Source organism: Castanea sativa, chromosome 2 (assembly GCF_040712315.1).
Source record: "Castanea sativa cultivar Marrone di Chiusa Pesio chromosome 2, ASM4071231v1".
Taxonomy (NCBI): Eukaryota; Viridiplantae; Streptophyta; class Magnoliopsida; order Fagales; family Fagaceae; genus Castanea; species Castanea sativa.
In genome coordinates, this window is record NC_134014.1 from 41,473,307 (window position 1) to 41,496,970 (window position 23,664).

The 23,664-nt window shown below is 35.0% G+C and overlaps 1 protein-coding gene across 2 annotated transcripts; it reads left to right on the plus strand.

The window, feature by feature from the left end:
- Positions 1-15,122: 15,122 nt before the first annotated feature.
- LOC142624553 (phototropic-responsive NPH3 family protein NPY4-like) lies at positions 15,123-21,898 on the plus strand. 2 transcript variants are annotated; one of them, XM_075798156.1, is made up of 6 exons: positions 15,123-15,868; positions 16,494-16,871; positions 17,037-17,203; positions 18,808-18,877; positions 19,337-20,515; positions 21,024-21,898. In XM_075798156.1, exons 3-6 carry the CDS (start codon positions 17,142-17,144, stop codon positions 21,600-21,602), a joined length of 1,890 nt encoding a protein of 629 aa, XP_075654271.1. In that variant the 5' UTR covers positions 15,123-15,868; positions 16,494-16,871; positions 17,037-17,141; the 3' UTR covers positions 21,603-21,898. The 2 variants fall into 2 exon arrangements, with proteins under 2 accessions (XP_075654271.1, XP_075654272.1); XM_075798157.1 differs by having other exon boundaries at positions 15,841-16,078.
- The last annotated feature ends 1,766 nt before the right edge of the window (positions 21,899-23,664 follow it).

A 23,664-nucleotide genomic window follows, 5' to 3' on the forward strand; every position in this document is an offset into this window, starting at 1 on the left:
TATATCTTTCTAAGTGTTAAATAGAACATTGGTCACGCCTGGTTCCTTGGACCACGTACCTTGGGTAAATTAATGTTTTTCTATCTTTCTAAGTGTTAAAGAGAACCTTGGTCACGCCTGATTCCTCAGACCACGTACCTCAAGTAAATTAATTTTTTCTTACTGTGCTAAGTACTAAATAGAACCTCGGTCATGTCTGGTTCCTCGGACCACATGCCTTGGGTAAATTAGTGCTTGATCTATCTACAGTGGATGACTGAGACCCTTGTCATAATAACCTAATTAAGGAAGTGTCCATGTGCGTCACTTAAAGCATTTGCAAGTATATCCATGAGATACTCTTGGGTAAATTGACCTTTATGTGGAAGTTAATAAGTAATAAACAAAACCTTGGTTTTGTTCGACTCCTCGGGTCACAAACCTTGGACCAATTGACTTATAGGTGATGAGTGGATGAGCCTCCCAGCATCCTAAGTCCGAAGTAAAGTAAGAATTGCATGAAATTTTCATTAAGTGTCACAGTATGGTTATAAACTGTCTTAAATGTCAACCCAACGACCTTCTCAAGGTTCATGCAAGGTTGAATGAGATAATTAGACAAAGGTTAGCACGTTCCACATAGTATTAAGAAAGGAAGTAACAGAAGGTATGCATAGACAATTTAGACTTAAATGAATAAGAAAAGTGTATATTAAAAATTGAATGTGTTCATTGAAGTTCAAAAGTTGGATTACAATAGGAGAAAGAGGGGGCATCAACTAAACTTAGGCCCAATTACAAAATTATCTAAATAAACCTATGACTAAGTTAGGCAGATGTATCTTTTTCCTTCTCCTTCTTCTTACTCTTCAACTACCCCACTTTAGCCACCTTCTTGGATTCAACGTCCATAACAGTTACAAGAGGTGGCTGGTCTTGCTTTTTCTCTGTAGCAGGTGTGGCAGCTGGAGTGGTGGTAGGCTAGGTTGAGGCAGATGCAGAGCTGGGATCAGTAGAAGGTTGAGGAGGGGCAAGGCGTAGAGCTAGAGAATAGTATACCTGATCCAAAACTCTAAGCTCTGATTCAGTACTAACCCCAACTATAGTGAGGGCCTGACCCCATACCTCTAGGCAAAAGGCCCAAGCAATGTCCTGGAGTTGGGCTGTTAGACTTTAGGCAGTCTTGGTCATACCCGCGTCATAGGCCGCTTGCTCGGCCTTAGCCCTCTCATTATCCTTGGCCTCCAGCTGTTGTTATTGTTGTTTGACCTTTACCATGGCCAGGGCCAACTGACTCTCTGTCTTTTTCTGGGCTGTCAAGGCCTCTGCTGCCTGCTTTTCATAACCGGTTAAGGAAAACTCAGGGTTTTTCCTATACTTCTCCACCTCAGCCAAATGGAATAGAGAGTCTTTGACTCTCTGCTTTGCCTCGGCCTGGGCCTTCTCAGCTGCCTCCTTTTTGGCATTAGCATCCCGGGCTTCGCCCAAAGTGTGGTCCACCCACTTTTCAGCCACGAAGGCTACTTGAACATACTGGAATAAGGACAAGTGTTAGTATATATACAATAGGGGCTTGAATTTACCAAAATAAAAGATTGAGTTCGTACCTTGGCAAGGTCCCTCTTAAGGGACAAAAAGACCTCCATTTTCTTCAGAGATTGAAGTTCGTGCATATCCTTAAGGAGGAGAAGGGCATTCTCAAGGCAATCAGAGAGAATGCTTGATCTTCCCTATTGAGTATCCCTTAGGGTGGCATCACTCATGACAGGGTTCCTCGAGCTCAGCACGAAGGATGGCTTCCATGGGTAGGCTTTCGATAGTTGTCCCCCTTCTGACCCCTTAGAGGTCCCAGTAGAGGCACCCTTTTTCTGTTGAGCCCTCATTGTTCAAGGCTTCTTTGAGGGTGGCTGCTGCGATGAGCGAGTAATCTCCCCCTCTTCAGCTCTTTCTAACCCTTTGCCTTCTTGGGCCCTTTTTCTATTTTTATCCACAGCATCACTAAAGGACGCATGAACGGAAGTAGGAGTTGGTGGTTGGGGCACCACCAATAACACTAGAATTATTGAGGAAAAATCCCTAGCGTGGGCTTCAAGTAATGCTATGAGGTCTGGAGTTTTTCTTCACACCCCGTTCCTTTGAGAATGTTGTTTTCCTTTTGGCTGGTGTTGACTTGGGCAGAAGGTAAACGGCGGTGGCAGGGGCCAGGGGTGTCCTTAGGATCTTCTTGTTAGTAAAAGACCTCAAAGTCTTTATCTATGACTTCTTGAGTGGGCTCCAAAACAAGCTCTTCTTCTTTGTCATCTAAAGGAATGGGTTGCTCCTGGGAGTACGGGAGCTTGGTTATAAGCGGGGTTGGAAGTTGAGTGTCCTACGTTCCAGATGAGGGAGGCTCTGTTGTCAGGAAGCTGGGGACTGCTACGTCAATCAAAGCTAGCTTAGGGTCCTTAGCCTTGATTACGTGCTTGGGACTTTGAAAGCGTTTGGAAATGGGGTTGAACCTAAGGATCACGTGCACTGCCCAAAGCTAACCGTCCTTGTGTAGAAAAATATCTGATCTGAGAATTCAGTTGAGGTCAGGAAAGTTCACGAAGTGCTTATTTGAGGTGGTGTGATGTTTGTCTGCCAAGAAACATGCAACATAAGTTATGTGTCAGGGAAAGAATCTTATAAAACCTTTTCTTTAAGAAAAATCCTACGTGCGTATAGTGTCTGTGGGAACCCTACCTAGTTCCCCCTCTTGGGTGGGACAGTGCAATCCATCATGCCAGTCTCTCGAGATGATGAGGAAATCATCGTCCATACCCTTATTTGACTCAGGCATACACGAAATTAACCTAACAGCTAGGACCCTACATTTGATATAGTAGTTGGTCTCCTTCCCTTTTTGCCCTCTTTGACAATTGTATACCTAATTCACATCATGCTATGTGAGATTGGTCCTCATCTTACGGTTTATCATATCTATGCTACCGAGGACCCTAAATACATTGGGGATGCATTGTGTGGGAGTCAACCTATAGTTCATAAAGAAGTCCCTGGTGACCCTACTCATTGGGATTTCCATCCTGCCTTCTATGAAGGCGATCATCGAAATTACCATTGAGCCTGGAGCTCTGTTTAAAACCAACCACTCTCCTAAATCACAGTGTTGGAATACAACACCATCAGGAATCCCATATTTGGTCCTAAAGGTAGCCATGCCTTGGGGAGTATCTACTAGTTTAGCAAATCTACCCATGGACGTTTACAGTGTGGGTAACAAAAAAGCTAAGTATAACAATAAGTGAATTTGGATGCACCTATAGGCAATAGAAGAATCTCTCATCGAACTGTTGCTTCAAGGAAAATTTATGAAATGGATAAAATGAGGCAAATTTATTTCCACCCCCCTTTATATAGAGGTGAAAAATGAGTGGTAAATTTTCCGCAATGAGGACCGTATGATCATCATCTCATCGTAGAACATGGGCAGACAAGGAGCCGCCTGACACAATAAATGACGTGTTAGGACATATGTGATTTGATGTAAGGAACATATGTCAACATTTTATGTATTGGCTAATCCTTTGACAAAACATACTTTACTTGTATTTAGGTAGATTTAAGATGTGTTTCAAGTTCAAGTGTTAAACCCATGCAAGTTTGTCCAAGAATCAAGTGAAGAAGTGCTAGATTTTAAATCTCGACAGCGAGCTCAGCAGCTAGTATCTATCGAGGTTTAAAAGCTGCTGAAGCCTATGGCTCGATAGATGGCTATCTATCGAGGTTTATGAAACTCAATTTTTCAGAGCTGTTTTTCATCCAATCCGTAAGTATGTGTTTGAGCTTTCTTTTCTCACAACCCTAAACATATATAAAGATTATTTTAAGGGTCATATTAGGTTACACAGTCAAGAGCATAATTGCACAAGAGTATAATTCCACAAGTGTGACCAGAAACCTAGTTTGCCATAGTTCTTGAAGAAGTTGTTGTGTTTGTACACTATAGAGTTTTGTGACCAAGCAACTTCGTGATCTTCATCATGTGATGAATTGAAAAACTTTGCAGCTAACATCCTTCTCAAGTTGGTGATAAAGTCGCATACTAGGATCCATGCATCTTTTGGTTAGTCACATACTGGGAGCCGTGCAATACAAGGAGCGATTGTCACTACAGAACAAGTCCAATTGGGTATTGGGGTAAGGGTTCAACTATAGGTTGGTATAAAGTACTAGAATTCTTTTACTTGTGACCGCTTGTTTTGATAATAGTGGATTCTCAAGAGTGGTGACTTTAAAATCACCCAGTGGAGTTTTTGCTGTGTAGGTTTTTCCCATTCATAAACAAATCACCGTATCATTTAATTTCCGCTGCATATTTAGTTATTTGGTGATTTGTTTGTGCTGCCACTCATTGCATATAATTGAACCTAATTAATTCACTTGGCTAATTAATTAGTTAATTCATCACAAGAGGTCAATACGTTTTTCGCCTATCATGACGCATTGTGGATATCGAAGTGTCAGGAGCAGGTGAAGAGACGTTATCACGTGGGAATAAGTTCGGCACGTACGGATTGTGGCAGTTTTGGTAAAACCTTATTTTTTACCTCAGAGGCAATAGCAAGGTTTTAGAGGGCTATTGTGGGGACCCGAGGACCGAAGGTTGGAAGCACTACTGTAGCATTCAGTTGTTCCTCATGAAGAGGCATCCATAGTCCAAGGAGTGAGGTTGTCCGAGGAGGGAATGGGAAGTGACAAGGTGTACTTAGGGAGTATAAGAGATGAAGGTAGGTGCTTCAGGGGATAAACAAGATATTTGTGGAAAGCTTCTTGTGAAGTCTCACCTGTTTCTCCGCATTAAATGGTTGACAACAGCTTTATCAGCTATATTAATGAGGAAGTGACCTGAACAGTGGATCCACAACTCAGCAACTCCTTCCACCACCTTCACTAGAAGTCTAATGGGATAATGTCCTAAGGAGATTTAGGAAAATTGCAGATGGAGGGCTAGGATGAAAAAGGCCATGGAGTATATAAAGGAAATGGACTCTCAATCAGAGGGGATCCAGAGAACAAGAATAAAAAATAATCACAGCTAGAACGGTAACTGAGAGAAAGAGAGTGAATAGTACTTGTAAAATCCAAGAACATTGTCCTCGAGTAAATTTGTAAAGATTCATTTGCACATTTAAATCTTAGACCTCTAATTACTCCTACTATATCTGTGTCCTCAGGCAAAGTCCAAACTTGTTCTTCCCACTTTCTTTACAAGTATCTGTTGATTTGGGCCAAGTTTGGGAACTTTAATCCCGCGATTCTAAGTGGGCTTGGGCCCCCAGGTTTTCGTGCTCTTACACATACCTTGTTTCTTGATTTTCCTTCTTTTTTTTTTAAGACCTTTCATGCGGTTATTGATGGAGAATCGTTTCCTGAATTTTGTTGTCATTGGAAATGGTGAATAACAGCTTGTAACTTGTGTGCTTAACCTGTTGTCGTTTATTTTTATTTTTACAACATATATATGTTAATTATGTCATTAAGTCATTCATATTTTTTGGATAATAATATGAACTTTGGACCTTTAAAATTCCATTTATTGATTTATACATAACTAAACATGCCCTTCGATGTGTAAATAGCCAAGGAAGAGCTTTGAAAGTAGTTATCAAACCTTTATTTTTTTTTATACAAGATAGAATTTCTACTCTAGCTTAATCTAAGTGTATATGTGTGTGAAGCTCTCTCTTGAAGACTTAAACCCTGCCCTTGGCCCCCACACCTCACAGGCATTTATTCTTATAGAGCAGTGTTTATTATACACACATATATGAAAAAGTAACTGAAACCATGACTTTCAATCATAATTTCTAAGTTGAAAATACTTGAAGTCAAACTTTTTAGTTACTTTTTTGAGTGCGAAAATGTGTATATCAACTTTTTCCCTCAAAAATATAGAAAAAAGATCAACACTGTTGAGAACAAGATGAACACAGGCTTCCTCTTAATTATCAAAAACAATAAAAATCCTAAATTAAATCCCAGGGTATTAAAAAAAAAAAAAAAAACAACAACAACAACAAAGTTGACTGATCTTCTTAGGCAAACAAAGCATCCATACACCTGTTTGCTTCCCTAATATCATGTTTGACTTGTGTAGATTCTCCCCAACAGAGACTTGCAAATATATCAACTAAACATATCAATCCTGGATGGACTTACCAAAACTAATAAGATAGGAAACTACCAACAAAGCATCTACTTCTACCACAACAAGAGGAAACCCCAAGGATAATGCAAGGCTCGAACCATACATTAGAGCTCATAGCTCCACCACAACACTTGTTGCATTTCCTATCTTACACATAAATCCACAAATCCACTTTTCGTTTGGTCCTGAAGAACTCCACAAACCCTGAATTAACTAAGAGGAACTATCCATGTTTATTTTGACCCACCCCTAAGCCGAGGTATGCCATTTAACAATGGTCGAGATTAATTTACGGGGAGTCAAAGGCAATCCTGAAATATAATAGAACTCACAGGTCCCATGAAGTCAAGTATCGACAAGCTTGGTGAGAGAACGCGGTGGTTAAACCTCATATGGATTGAATACAACATACTTTTGCGAAAGCCTAGGGAACGAGATGACAAAAATACAATCAGTATGAGGGTACTTCTCATTAGCAGTGGACATTAGAGAATTAGTTCGTTGGGGTCCTTTCTTATTGTTGAAGTCACGAGTTCAGTGCAAAATTGTTCGTATGTGCTTTGTGTGCAACAATGTATGTGCACTAGTTATTACACTTTGTGGGGAGGTGGCTTGAGCTTTGTATTATAATTTGTTTTGATATCAACGCCGGCTTCATACAATTTTACAACTAAAGCAATAATTATCTCTTTAAGTCGGAAAATGTCAGAGTCAAATCGAGGAAAATTGAAAGTTTTACTGCAAGTATTTCAATCCAGAACTCAAAAACTGATCAACACTTAAGAGTCTTTGTTGATCGATACTTTGCTCACTACTTGCTAAAACTCTTGTTGCATGACCGAATTTGCTAAACTTAGTCTAGAGCCCTCTAGAGCTTAATTTTCAACCCCTGTCCAAATTTTTAAGTATTTTCTACATATTTTCTGCATCGGTCACACACATAAATCAATCAATTTTTTAGTCACAGCATCATCCCTTGCATCAAACATCTTTAAAGGTAAGTGAACACACCAAAATCCCAATTTCTCAAAAGATACCTTCTCCACTTCTATATTTCACTTTGTCTCAATGTTTTCATGTAAGTTACTGAAAACACCTAAAAAAAATAAAATAAAAAACAATTAATTTTGTAACCAGCACGCACCTCAGGGTTTATGTGGATAGGAGGGACCTTTATAGCTAACTAGAAAGTTGCGCGCGGATAATGCTGTAAACTTTTATGTAAAATGGTTTTGGAAATTTTTGTACATATATTATAGCATAAATAATAGATATTTTCATTACTAAAATCACCTACAATCATAGTAGAAACTTCAGAGTATGTAGGCATATTTTGTTGCCTACCATCAGTTGATCATAAACCAATTAATTGCAAGGATACATTATGCATAATTGCGTATCAAACTCCTTGAACCTATCCCTTGTCATACGAAATGTCTAACTAAGGCATTGATCTTATTAAGCATCTTCAATAATATTTTAATTATAGTAGTGCTAAGGTTGCATAGTGATTTATGTCTAGGCAAAGCAACAAACACACACTGATATTGTCAAGGCTCTCGTGGACAGCCATACATGATACTTGACCAATAAATAAATAAAGCAAGCAACTTCAATGATAATTGAGTTAGACATGATTCAGCATATTTAACAAATTTTTAACAAAGGTGTATCAGTATAATATATTTAACAATTTTTTTAATACCATTTTGAGTTAATATAGATTATAAGCTAACCTTCAAATAATGGAGACACCACATAATTTTTTTGCCCACTTAGTTCTTAATTTGTACCTTTGCGGTTCTCATTGTTTCTTTCTTTGTTCCTATTTTTAACAATTGAGTTTTTGTTATTTAGTAGGACATAGAATATGTGTAGATTGTGTTGATTATTTTAAAACTTTGCTTCCAAATAATACTTAACCTCTCAATAGGTAAAAGACAATTATTCACCTAAAAATAATAACAATTTTCCAACCCGTAGTTAAGTTAATTTGTTTCATTCGTGTCAATTATATAGGCTGCTACATCATACAATCAAATAAAAATTATAAATTTTCTTCAAGCATTTTATCAAACACTATAGATTCAAAATAAAATATATAATTATTCCTGGGCTCTTAGCACTTCAAATCCCACAAAAGTTTTGGCTCCATTGGCGTTTTGAATGTGATCCAATCCATATAGATACATGGGTATGTGCTCCAACTACATGTGGCATGGAGGACCTTGATTTGTTGATTAAGCTTCTTCCTCATTGATCTTTCTACCTACCTAACAAAACCGGATTATTTACTCAACTTATCTTTGCCTTAGGGTCTAAATAGTACCCAATTCAACTAATTTTCTTAATCACATCCTCATGTAACATATTTAAATCACTCACCAAAAGCCAAATTATAAATTATAAAAATGGTGTGGCTCAGTAAAAATCTTGACCAGTAAATAGTTCAAATGAAAAGAAACAAACCACCATCTAGTTTGATTACCAAAAACCCATTACCTCTTAGCTACTAATGTAGAGTTTTAGTATTTCGTACCTCTTAGATACTAAATAAGGGTATTATAAATATGAGCACATAAAAAATAATTTGTCAAGCCTCGCATTAACTGTGTCCTATAGCAAAACACTCATCTATTTTATCAAACAATTTGCGTACATATAAATAAAAGGAAATTGCGTCCAAACCAAAATTACAAAGTAAAATTAAAGATATCAAAGTAATAAAGTAAAAATTTAAAAGACTGACAGAGAAATGGTTGTTTTAAAGATTATATACCCACCTTTTAGAGGAAGAATGACCTTATGATTCAATTTGGGATCTAAAGCATAGCTCCAAGAAGAAGATATAATGGTTTAAGCAAATTGGCATCAATGGAGCTAGAAAGGGTAGAGGTATCTAATGGGATTTGGGTTATTGTCCAAAGAATTATTACATTGATTTATTTTCTCGTGTCCAAGTTAAGCTTTCTGAGGGCTACAGATAATATATATATATATATATATATATATATATATATAGATTTAAAAAGAAATATATTAGTGTGCTTCAAATTTAAAGGGGAACTGAAGAGTTAAGAAAGAGAAAGAGGTGAATTTGATTTTGCTAAACAATGAGTAATGTGCATCTTTTCAATTTCTAAAAGGACGTTAGAATTTATTTTTGAGAAATGATATGTCCACAACATTTTTACAATATTTTTACAACAAATCCTAAGTGGCAGGATGTTACTGGTTGTTATTGTTGGGGCAAAAAAGTAATCTTAGTGTTAGGTTCAAATTTTAACCAATAACAACTAACCACCTATGATTTGTTGTAAAAATGTTGTGGACGTAGCACCTCTTTTTTTTTTCAAGTGAAGGTGATTTGAGAATGTTAAATACAATAATTGGTCTAATAAAGCTCAAATAGAGCGCCACATGGCAGGACCTCATGCTCTTTCGCATGAGGTTTCTGCTTTTATATATATATATATATTGATATGATTTTAATAAAAATTAGAATTGTGTGTAATGCTCTATATTTTATTTGAAAATTGATGTGTTAAAATAGATAAAGTAACGATTTAATTTGTTTAAATAACATTTTTAAGTATACTTGATGATGATGCTCTAACAACTATGAGAATATAGTAATATAAAACAGAGCATGTTCCTCAATGATGCGCTTCAGCAAGAAGCAAGCGTGCAGGACTCGATAGACAGTGCCTAATGTTAACAATGGGAACCCAATTCCATGGTCTAGTCCATCAGATATACATAGTACTGTTAATATGATTGTTGAAAGATTCGAAATAGATTTTTGTGTCACTATAATCATCACACTTTTTAGGGCAGAGTATATATATTACTTTTGAAAGTGGAATTGTATATATTATCCGATAATCTTGGTAGAAATGTTATATGATTTCTATCACCTAGGATTAAATGAGTTGAACTGAATACTTTCAAATTCATTGAACCGCATTTTGGAATCTTCCTTTTTCGTTATAAGAATATCTTTTGCATCAAAATTAGGACTCTGCACACTTCCAATCATGTTCATAGTTTTGTTAAAGAATGTCAGGAAGATTTTGCAGTTGGGTTTTCTGGTCAACAAAATGAATTGACTATCATAATTAGCTCATGGTTCTCACACAAAGTTTTTAGTACACATGAGTTTCCTATACGATTAATTTTACATAAGAATCTGTGGCCATGTGCCTTGCTATAATGATTTTAAGTAATTTAACATGAACCTTTCTTCTTCTTTTTTGGATGCTGGAAAATATATTAGTACTTGAATGAGTTGTAAATGCGAGTCATTTACACTTCTAGAGAAGCTTTCTTTGGTTGCTTTAGGATTGAAATCTCTCTCTCTCATTCAACAAGAACCATAGTAAAGGTTAAAGGATGTCCTTAAAGAAACTTACCAAGAAAAAAAAAAGGGGGTTTAGGGTCTCCTTAACCCATGATATTAAGTACAGAATACTATTCTATCAACCAAAAAAAAAAATTGAAGTACAGAATACTATAAAATCGATTTGGTCCCCTCTTGATTTACCCTTTAAAAAAAAAAGTAACACCAATTAAATAAATAAAATGGTCCCCTATATGAATCAGCGAATTTTTCCATTGAGCTGGAAAGTCAATTCATTCAGAAAAGTGGCAGGTAATGTAGGGTGAGAACGTCCTTGAACTATCAAGAGCACATGGTATGGGTCATAACTCATAAATCGTATAGGCTGAACACAATTGATATCGACAATGTTCCCCCTAACTTTCAGGTGGGCACATCTTCACAAGCTTGTGTAGTTATTATACTCTTGAGATCCTAAATCTCCAAAATTAGCAAAATGCAGGGCCTAAAACTTTTTCACAAGTACATTGTGATTTGCCAAAAAAAAAAAATGAGAGAACGAGTCCTTCGGCAAAAAAAATCACATGGCTATGTCTTTGAAAAAAAACTACTTTTAATGTTGACCTAACTTTACCAGTTCTTTTGCAGAGGATCTTTCTAAAGATTGTGACACAAAATGGGTGTCAATTTTTATTAAGAGTCCAGACAATCTTCAGGAATCGATCTCATTTTACACAGATCTTATAGGTGCATATCAGGTGCACAAAACAAAGATTTAAGATTTATATGCAAGTGCTTAGATTCTTGATGCACGGTAGGTAATAATAAATGTGAGCATTATTATGGGGATGTATTAAAAACTAGTATTTAAGAAGCAGAAAACGGTGTAACCAAGGAATTGTATACAATGTTTCAATGATTCTTTTAAAGTGATGTCGAGGGATGGTATTGGAGCATTGCATGTGAGTGGAGGGAATAAAAGGTTGGATAAGGAAAGGCATTGTGGTCACAATTTGTCCACTAGGATGAGAAAATGTTAATCATTTTGATTGGACTTGTCCATAAACAACCGAGATGATCATATCAAACTTGGAAAGCTGCTATCTTCATATGGATGTCACTTTTTAAGTCGGTAAATCTTTTTCTTTTTTCTTTTTTGAGAAACCAAGGGAGTGAAGCTTTCGTGATTTCCGTTAGCTCAATTGTTAAAGTTTTTTTATGGTTAAATAAAAGGTCTAGGGTTCTGATGTAATTTTAGTTGATAAGACTAGCATTTCTTAATAATGTTTCAGTCTTTTTCTCCCAAAAAAAAAAGAAAGAATGAACCTTTAGATAGAAGAACCACCAACCTACTTAAAATATAAATCAAACCTATTCTTCTTATTCAACAATTAGATAATATTACTTAACCACAGATTTTTTATTTTAAAAAAACTTATATAATTAGATTGATTTTATTTGTAAAAAGTATAGTTAATTCTTATAATTGTGCAGTGCCAGATAAAGTTTAGTTACAAAACTAGTTATAGCTTAAGATTACAACCTTACTCAATAAAATAAAGATTCTATATATTTTGAAAATCTAACCGTTGAATTACATATTCTTTATACTCTTAATAGACATGTCAAATTTTGTGTCAATCGGATATTATTTACTATATGATTTATAAGTTTATATTTTATGCATAATTTTAAACTAAAAAAACTTGCAATGTAAACAATTTATTGATGACGTAATTACTGATCTTTAATTTTCTAGAAATTTTGCAAGTATGAAGGATATAAAAAGAATGTGTAATCTAATGGTAGATTTGTCAAAATTCACCTCCAATAAAAAGATATTGAGTAAAGTTGTACTCTTAGACTACAACTAATTTTGTAACTAAACTTTGTCCGTAATTATATTGAGCTCTTAAATATTATTCATCTATACTTCTATTTAAAGGGCTTTCCCTATTTGGACCGGATTTTTTTTTGTTCCAAAATACCCCTACACCCCTAGGTTTAAGTAGACAAAACTAAAGGATAGTTTGGTAAAAATACATATCTAACTTGCACTAAAATATTTCTTTCAAAATAGGAATACTCTTTCACTAACCCACTTCTTCTTCAAAATAACTATACCGCTCCGTTTGTTTCAATGGAAAACCTTGTGTAAAGATAATTTTCCTTGTTTTCCAGTATTTGGTAGCATGAAAAAAGATGAGTCAAAGGAAAACTATCTTTGGTCAACATAAAAAGTATGGCTTATTTTTGGAGATTGTTTTCCATTAGAATTTTTTTGAAAAACAACTCTATCTCACAGTAAGTTATATAAGGGAAGTTATGAAATTGTTTTTCAACTCATTTAAAGTTGCTACCAAACATTAGAAAATGAAATAGTTTTATAGAAAATATTTTTTAGAAAATAACTCATTTTCAAGAAAACATCATTGCTGAAACAAACAGAGCGTACGTTTTTTTTTTTTTTTTAAATAGAAAAATAAGTTAAACACCCCACGTTTTTCCAAAAACAAATCTAAATATATATATAAATAAAATAAAAACTAAAGGACAATCTATATTTTTTTTTTTTTTGTTCTAAAATACTCTTACATTTCTATGTTTAAGTAGAGACAAAACTAAAAAACAATCGGGTAAAAATACAACCTTAACTTCCACTAAAACATTGCCTAAAAAATAGGGTCACTTTCCTATTGATTTTCAAATTTATTTATCGACTTATAAATTAGATTTTCAAAATAAAAATTATATATATAATAAAAAACATAATTTTTTTTTTTTTTTACTACTACCACTAAAAAAAAAGCTTCATCTCACGCGCGAAGTGCGAGGCTAGTATGTATAATTAGTTTTACTAACTCTTCAGTCATGAGCTTGAAAAGTATAAAAAGCATTGCAAGGTAATTTATATGTCAGACTTGAGAATGACATAGAACAAGTTGATACCAAGTAAGATGATATGCGGATAACGAATTTTTATTTTGTTTTTGAAAAAAACTAACCTTGGCATCACAAATCACAATTAAGGGAATGAAGGATTAGATTCTATTATATTACAAGTATTCAAATAGGTCCACTTCAAACAAAAAGTATTCAAATAGGTCATTGCTCATTGTAAGAATCGGTATTTGTGAAGAGAGAGGGACTGGGAGAACCGCCATCACTGAGCCATGTGATGGCCACAGAATGGTCCAGGGACTCCAGGCCCATCTCTTTATAACATGTTTCTCAAAAAAAAAAAAAAAAATCTCTTTATAACATAGTATTCCAGTAATACATCACCAGAAATGGACTTTTCCATTTGTCCTTTTTTAAAATAAATAAACTTCCATATAATTGTTATATAAATATCACAAATTTTTTTAGTCACTTTCATAACTTTCCAAAGCTCAAGTATTTTGGTAATAAAATTTGAATTGACTATAAGCAGTGAGCCGTAGACATTCATTTTCATATAGACCCTACAATTTTTTTTATCCACCACTCATTGTCAATAATAGTGTAACCTTGGAGCTGTGAAAAACTGTGTCCATAGATTTTTTCATTCTTAACTCTTAAGGATTACTTTTGTGAATTTTCATTATTTTTAGCTTTAAGATGCTTTTTTTTAGCTAGCTTTAAGATACTTAAACTAGGTCTAGATTGTTATTATAATGTTGACATTGTTTTTACTTAAAACATTCTTTGGAAAACTTGTTTGTTTTCTTCTGTTTGGTTGTGAATTTGCGACCCTAAAAATAAGGTAAAAACAAATATTTTATATTGTTTGGTCGGCATTAAAAATTATCGATATTTCTTATAATTCCAAATAACTATATGAATACAAACTTCTTTTTTTAGAACGTATGAATAAAACTTTAATTCATGAAAACATACATCAAATGGGATAATTTTTTTTCTTTTTAAAAGCCATATGGGAATCTCAAATAGGAAAATAGACCTCAAATTCAAAATTTATGTGAAAATTTAAGAGGGAAAGCAATTGGTTTGAACAAAAATTACTATTTAGGAAAAAGTAAATGAGGGTCAACAATCAATCAATAACCCGTCCACAAGTCAACAATTGATCTATGGAAAGAGAAGGCAGCCAAGAGAGGGAATTTGTCAATGGCAGTAATGTGAAGCTTATTTTTGTTGGTTGGTTGAGTATGTAAATTTTTTTTGGAAGAAAAAAAAAATATTTTCCTCTCTATTAGACTTGTTTTTCATTTACTTGCATTTTTGCGTCATACAAATACCCAACAATATAGAAAATATTTTCTTTTTCTATAAATTTAAGATTGATTCAATTGACAAGAGTTTTATAGACTGCTCTATAATTGGGTCTCAAATCTCATCTAGCTAATTTTTTTGAAACACATCTAGCTAATTATTGTAACTATTGAATTATTTTATAAACAAAAATTAATTTAATTAAAAGTCTTAATTTGAAAATAAAATCAAGCTTTGAGATTTCTATGTCAGAAAAAAAAAAACAAAAAAGAAAAATGAGATGGATGGCATTATTATCAAAGTAAGAGAGGGGGTGGATCATGGATGGGTCGTTTTCTTTGCACACGGGAAGTTTTTCACGCACACATAAAAAACCCACTAAAACAAGTTGGGAAAGTCAGATTGTATTTGGCAAGGGGAGCAACAAAGTTGTACTTGTCAGATTGGCGTGCATTACGTTGTAGAAAGAGAAAGAGAGACTCATGAAACTCTCTCATGCCGAGTATGATAGAACCCATTTTGCTTTCTAGCTAGCTAGAGCCGCACAAAGAGAGAGAGAGGGAAAGTGGGGGCCTCATAAAATAAACTCATGCTAGATGTAAAAGAGAGCCGTTTTGCTTTCTAGCTAGCTAGAGCTGCACAAAAATAAAGCCATCATCGTTAAAAGAGAAGCCAAGAGGGAAAAGAAAGAAGTGGAAAAAAAAAAAAAAACACTTAACAAAACTTTTTGGTTTTGTTTTTTGTATAATCTTGGGGTGGTGAAAACTGAGCAGTGAGAGAAGGAGAGGAAAGGTAGTGGTGGTGGGAGCTAATTCAAGATAGAAAGAGATTGAGTAAAGAGTAAAGAGTAAAGAGTAAAGAGTAAAGAGAGATAGGAGTGGGAACATTCTCAGACTTTTTTGGCTTTTAGTATTTGTGTTTGTGTAGTTGTGGTGGCTGTCAAAGATGAGGAACAGCTCATCTTTTTGAAGGTTAGCTTTTTTGGGATTTGTTGGGTGGTTTCAGTGTGTGTGGGGTTCTCTGCCTCTTTGCGGATATAAGTGCTCGTGCAGTGAACATTGTGTCTCTTGTCGTTGTTGTGCCAAACTGATATTTCATTCTTCGTACTTTGCAAAGTGAGAAAGTGCATTGGGACAGTTTAATAGGTTGGTTGGTTTTGGTTTTGGTTTTGGAGACCCTTCCTAATCCTAAACACTCGGTTCTAAATGCTCTAATTCCCTGTCTCTATATTACTGTGTGTTTGCTCACTGCTCTTTTTTTTTATTTGTTTATATAACCAAGTCTTTAGATTCTTGTGGGGTTGAGAATTTGAGATTCTGAATTTTGTTATTTGGGTCTGGTTTGCTTTAATTGAGGTGGGATTTTGTTCTTTCTTTATTTATTATGTTTTCTGCATTATTGTTTCTTATAGTCAAATAAAGAGAATTTTGTTGATGCAATACCAGTTTTAGTATTTAGTTTATGTTTAATTTCTTTCATTTGTTGTGAAAAAATGAGGCGGGAATATGCTAAAAATTATTTATATGTTGAAACTTGAAATCCTATTGCTTTGTTTAGTAAAGAATATGGGATTTTCTTGGGACTGATTTCTGTGCCACATTCTGATTTTGATCCTAACAATTCTGCTCCCCCATTTAGTTTGAAACAATTTCGTTGGTCCTGATGTTTGCTTGCAATCTTTTCAATGGAAACCACAAAAAATGATGCCTTTTTGTCTACTATTTTGTGGTTGATTCAACTCATACCGAGATATGATGTTTCCTGTTGCAGGTGTTCTGGGTTCAATAGGAACCAAAGGTGAAAGAGGATTGGCAAAAGAATGTGGGATTCTGGGTTTTGTGTTTTGGGTTCTGAGACTTTGTGGACCATGAATGGTCTTGGTGGTCTGTGATCCCTTGGAAAAAGAAAAGAAAGAGAAAGAGAAAGCAAATATCTAGAATTGAGAACGATAAACAAATCAACTAAGGGCGGTGGTGTCAGTTTTGAGCAAGTGGGGGTGTCTCTGGCTTTGGAATTATATATGTTCGAGAGAGAGTTTGCTGGCTTTGTCTCCTAAGCTGACCTCTTTGCCCGGACTCCTTGGGTTGTGTTACCAATCTAGGAAGCAACCACTTCTTTTGGGGTCTCTTCCCACTCAAGTGAAAAAGGGTTTGTTAAAATTCACACAACTCCCATTTCCATTCACACACACACACACTCTCTCTCTGGCCTTGTTTTATGGGAAAGATTCGGTCATACTAAGAAATACTAAATATTTTCTTTTGATCCATCCTTCCTTACTTTTAATAACATCATAAAGTTGGTCACATTCAGGTGTTAAACCTCTGCTTGGACTCGCTTCTTATTGTTTGAAGAAGTTTGGATTTGATTGGTGGTGCTTCTGCTTCTGTGATTCTCTTCCTGTAACATTTTGGCAAAATGAAGTTCATGAAACTTGGATCTAAGCCTGACTCATTTCAGATTGATGGAGACAATATTAGGTGAGCATGATGTACTCTTTCAAGATCCACTTACAATATATATGCTGAAAATTTATTAAAAGTTACATTACATGCTTGCTAACCTTCATCTTACCCACTTTCTGGTTTTTCAAAAGATTTTCCCTGATCTTCTTGTTCTCTGTTTGCCTTATGTGTTAAAGCAGATATTCTCTTAAGCTAATTAGTCCTCCAAAAATTCTGTTTTTAAAAACCCTTTGACTGCTTTAAGGCATGGCGTCCTTGAAAAACTATGTATTAAGTCATCGCGAACTCCATAATAAATTGCTTGATTGATAGAGGGTTTTATCCTTCCCTTCTGCTTCTCAAGATTTATGGGGTTTTCCTCAACAAAAAATTAAAAATAAATAAATAAATAAAAGAAGAAGAAGATTTATGGGGTTCATGCACACTACACCCAAATATAATATTATTTTAGGCTTTACTTTTTTGTTTATCATATGAAGATAAGTAAATCATTTTTTGAAAATTAAAGAATTTAGCTTTTTTTCGCATAATCATATAAGATGGCGATTTAATCCTTTGGTAATATTCCCATATTTTCATTGTTACCATCTCAGTTGTAGATTTCCTGTTCATGTTCCTGTCTAATATGAAATTCTATAATTTCATGTCCACTAGGTAATGAGATGCCACTCCAGTTTATATTTGGAATAAGTGGGCCTCTTTGATCAAATAAGAAGTTCTTTTGAATGGTTTCAAACGTTCTATGATTCCTGTATAATTTCTTTTTCACTTGACACCAATGTTTTGCTGTTTGTGTTCCTGCAAAGTTATATAATTTCATTTCCACTGGGTAATGAAATGCCCCTCCAATTTCTACTTGGAATTAGTGAACCTGTTTGATCAGCTTAAAAGTTATGAGGATGGTTTCAAACATTCTATGATTTTTCCCTAGGCAATAGGTTGCAAAAATTTCAAACATCTTATTCAATTTATGGAACTATAAATGTATTTTTAAAATAAATATATATCATAGTAGAACTTTGTAGTCTAAGATTTTTGTTACAAACTTTAGGATTTTGAATCCACGGTATCCACTCCATACTGGCTATGCATTACCACTAGGTTGTCTAAGTTCAGCCTTCCAAAAGTAGAAGGAAATGGACATTTTTGAGAATAGTGGGTAGTTCCCTAGTTGGGTTCATAATTAAAACTGCATCTAGAAAAGAAATTTTATATTTAAAACATAATAACATCAAGACAATTTGGTTGGTGAGCATCAAGCTTTCCACCCTGGGGTGTGTCTTTTTGGGGTTGTGTCCTCCTTTACTTTTATTATTAAATCATCCTGCATGTTATTTCCTTCTTTTGATGAGATAACTAATGAATTAAGCACACCAAAAAGGGGGGAAGCTATTCAAATATGCATAGTCTGCAAGCCTCCAAGAGTGGTGCCTGAGAAATTAAATGACTGGCCTCTTTCCAAATTTTTTTGCTTCTATAATAATTTTCATTCTGCTTAGTCCTTTGAGTGATATAATCTGTGCTTTCTTGTTCTGCAAGCTTACACTTGCCAAATTCAAATTAATTAATATTTGTGTATCAAGTTTATTATCAACTCAGAGAAATGCTTGTAATTTCAGATACGTGGCAAGTGATTTGGCAACTGACATAGTCATTAACATCAGGGATGTGAAATTCTATCTGCATAAGGTATGAAATTGTATCTCTTGCTATGTATGAAATTTATGTAAGAGTGGTTCCATAGTGATGTTTTGAACTCACTAACCCTGCCAAATACATGGGTAGACTTGATTCTGGTTTCAAACTTAGTTAACAAAGTCTATTCATGTAATTTTCTCCATCTCTCAAAACCTTATCTTAAAGGTGGGAATGAAAACCTACCAAATTGTCCAGGTCACTTGGTTTGTTCACTTTACATTGGTTGCTGCTGTAATCATGAAGAACCGTTTGTAGATCAAAGTAACATCAAACCATTGCGATGGCATATTGTGATGAGATACCCTACTTAGCTAGCTAGACTGGCTCGTGTCTAATAACTTTCAACAATATGGTTTTAGAAACACAAATATAATGTTTTTTTGGGGGGTACTGGTGGGATTTAAATATGTTGTTTGTTTAGTCATCTAATGCTCTGTAATATCTCTGCAGTTTCCCCTTTTGTCCAAGAGTGCACGCTTACAGAAACTGGTTGCAACCGCAAATGAGGAAAACAACGATGAAATTTACATCCAAGACATTCCTGGTGGACCTGCTGCTTTTGAAATATGTGCCAAATTTTGTTATGGTATGACAGTTACTCTCAATGCATACAATGTGGTTGCTGCTCGATGCGCAGCAGAGTACCTTGAGATGTATGAAACTATTGAGAAAGGAAACCTTGTCTACAAGATTGATGTCTTCCTCAATTCAAGTGTCTTCCGGAGTTGGAAAGACTCAATTATTGTTCTTCAAACAACAAAGTCTCTTCTTCCGTGGTCTGAGGAACTTAAAGTGGTCAGCCACTGCCTTGATTCCATAGCTTCCAAGGCTTCCATTGACACTTCCAAGGTGGACTGGTCATACACCTATAACAGGAAAAAGCTCCCATATGAGAATGGGAATGATCCACTCTGGAATAGTGTGAGAGAACTGCAGATGGTTCCAAAGGACTGGTGGGTAGAAGACCTCTGTGAGCTTCAAATTGATTTATACAAGCGGGTCATGACAACAATAAAGACAAAAGGCAAAGTTTCTGGTGATGTCATTGGAGAAGCCTTGAATGCATATACCCTGAGAAGGTTGCCGGGTTTTAGCAAGGGTGTGCTGCAGGGTGGGGATGTTGTAAAGTATAGATCATTGGTGGAAACCATAGTGCAGCTACTGCCCACAGAGAAGGGCAGCATCCAATGCAGTTTCCTGCTTAAGTTGTTGAGAGCAGCAATAATGTTAGAATGTGGAGAAACTGAACGACAGGAACTAATGAGGAGAATTGGCCAGCAGCTTGAGGAGGCTACTGTGGTGGATCTTTTGTTTCGAGCCCCATCTGGGGAATCAATGATTTATGATGTTGATATAGTGCAAAACCTAGTTGAGGAGTTTGCAATGCTTGAGCAGAATGCTCAGGCTGATTCTCCCATGGAAAATGAATTCCAGGAGATTAGAAGCCCAAGGTTTGTGCCAGAAGCTTCCAAGGTAATGGTAGCAAAGCTGGTTGATGGCTACCTTGCTGAGGTTTCACGTGATCCCAACTTATCTGTGTCAAAATTTGTCAATCTTGCTGCAATGGTATCAAGCTTCTCAAGGCCATCTCATGATGGACTCTACCGTGCTATTGACATGTATCTGAGGGTAAGTTACTGAATACTTTAGGTCTATCTGTCAGCTTTGAAATTCTAGGTAACAAATAAGGTTTCTATTAGCGAACAAATTAGCATATAGTTCCCTAGTTTGGACATGCAAGAAATACATGCTACTGTTCTCCTGGTCAAAATCTAACTAGAGATAACCCAATAATTTAGTTTTTATAGATTAAGAATAAAATTTTGGAGGATGTTTGCCTCTGTGGCCATATTTCTGATCCCAGTTTTCTCTTTCAACATTTGATAAAATCATAGACTTAAGACCATTCTGATCATTCAAGTGTCTACAATTGAGACTTGACAATTATCTTTGTACGTGCCTCATGACAGGCAACAATCACTTTTCCATTTGAATCTACAAAACTTTGTTCTTCTTCCTTTGTTAGCCAAATTGTGTAATTGTAAATTGATGTTTTTCAGATACAGTGCAAAACTTGTATACCCAGAACTAGACCGAGACTATTGCTTTTTGACTAATTGATTGTATTTCAATGCAGGAACATCCTGGGATTGGTAAGAGTGAGAGGAAGAGAATATGCAGGTTGATGGACTGCAGGAAGTTGTCAGCCGAAGCTTGCATGCATGCAGTGCAAAATGAGCGGCTTCCCTTGCGAGTTGTTGTGCAGGTCCTCTTCTTTGAGCAGCTTAGAGCTACAACTTCGACTGGCAGCAGCACGCCTGAGCTACCTGGTTCAATCAGGGCCTTAATCCCCGGTGGCTCTCACGGCAGCTCAAGGTCTACTACAACCAACACAGAAGAGGACTGGGATGCTGTACCAACAGCTGAGGATATAAAGGCTTTGAAAGGGGAGCTTGCTAATTTGAGATTAGGAGGAGGTGATGGGAGAGTTGACAGTAATAGAGATGTAAACGATGGTGCTAAAAATAATGACGAGAAAGTTGTTGCATATAAGATGAAAGGTTTGGTCATGTCGAAGCTCTTTTCAAAGCTCTGGTCAAGCAAGGAAAGGAATGGTGAAATTAGTAGCTCTGATACATCAGAAAGCCCTGTTTCTACCAATGCAGATGAAACAAAATCTACCCCTTCCAGAAGTAGGAGGCAATCAGTATCTTAGTCCAGATAGTTTGGCAGAATTGAAGCACAACTTTGGCCAGTTTGTAAAAATTGCCTCGCTCATTTGACATAGGAAATTAGAACCCACTGACGTATTTCAGCTGATTTTCTATGGGGAATTTTAGGCAAAGGATGGCATGCGGTTACAGAAAAAAGATGCCTAGAAATTCATTTCTGAGTGTTTGTTGTCACATTATTGTTCCCCGAGATTCAGGTTCTAAGTAGTGAGTAATGACCTAGTTTTTGTTGTACCATACCAGAGGAATGCCAAACTTGTGGATGTCTTTTTTACTATCATTCTTATTTTCTTTCATAGACTTGAAATCCAATTCACTCATTTCTTCCACAGAATTACGCCATTCAACATCGCGATCAAGCACACATAACTTGATACCAACAAAAATCTAATGGAAACTAAAGCAAATTATTAGTTCATGTGAAAGTATTTAAATATATATATATACATACATATATATATATATATATATATTTCAATTATTAGTTAACAAGTAAGTTTTTTTTTTTTTTTAGTTTTATTGATTGTAACTTATATTCTCCAGTATATGCACATACTCATTTAAGAATGAACGCAATTAGAATATGTCAAACGTTTATACGTAAGTTTAATACAAATCCTTGTTCATTTTTTTATTTTTATCAAGCTCTTAAAAAAAACTTTGTAATGATACGATTGGATACAGTAAATTTTTAGGGTAAATTTTTCATTCTAGATTACTATATATAAAAGATAGTTTGTTGACCTATTTATATACTACGGTTGCGTTTGGCATTGGCTTAAAAAGTCAATTTTTTTTACTATTTAGCTTATTTTTGTTACTATTCATGGGTCTCATTATACTTTTTGGTACTATTCAGAGTTTCACTGTTCTATTTCAGCTACCTTTTAGCTTTATCTACAGTATTTTCAACAAAAAGTTTTTCATTTCAGCCAAATAAGTTGTTCCCAAACATCAAACACTTTTGATGGTTAATGATGTTAGAGCAATTTTGATTACATAATTTAACTTATTACATTTCAAAACTTCACATTTAATTTGTTACTTTTGAAATTAAAGAATTCAATTTGGACTATCCCTAAACTCTAAGATTTAATTATGATACATTGATTTGATTTTAATTAATATTCAAAATTTTCAAATAAATTATTATGAAAACTAATCGCAGACCCACGCAATGTGTGAGAATAGATAATTATTATGTATTGTAATATAATATAAAAAAATTTCTCTAAATTTTTTTAAAGCTAATTTTTTCTCCCTAAAAATTAAACAATTTATATTTAGTCCAATTAGGTCTACTTCGGCCCACTCGGTCAATTTCGGTCCCCCTTTAGTCCATTTCAAACTAATTGGACCTTGATTCTTTTTATAGGTTTTTTTTTCTTCATTTTTGGGTTGAAAAGTATGAAATTTTATTATATTTGGGCTAAAATTTTTAGTTTTGAATTAAAAAATACAAATAAAAATACTAAAATAGATATTAGAAATTAGAAATATGAGCCCTAAAAATGCAATAAAAATTATAAATATTCATAAGTCTTATTCGGTCCACATTGGTTCTATTCGGTCCATTTTTTCCTCTTCAGTCCAATTTGGTCCTATTCAGTATATTCGGTCCTATTTAGTCCATTTTGTCCACTAAAGTTATATTTGGTCCAATTCGTTTCATTCAGTCGTATTCAGTCTACTTCGGTCTAATTCTATCCATTCAGTCCACATTGACACTTTCGGTCCACATTGGTCCTATAAGGTCCATTCTATTCACTTTTATGGTCATTTAGTCCATTTTGTGAAATTTAGTTCTATTCAGTCCATTCTATCCAATTCAGTCCTATTCAGTACACATTGGTCTTACTTGGTCCACTTCAGTCCTATTCGGTCTTATTCGGTCTACCTCATTCCTATTAGGTCCTACTCTCTCCATTTGATCCACTTTGTTCCATTTGGTCCATTCAAATCACTTCGATTCATTTTGGTCTACTTCGATCTATTTTTGTGCACTTACATAATGAGAAAAGACATGTTTGGGTTGAAAGCACCTAA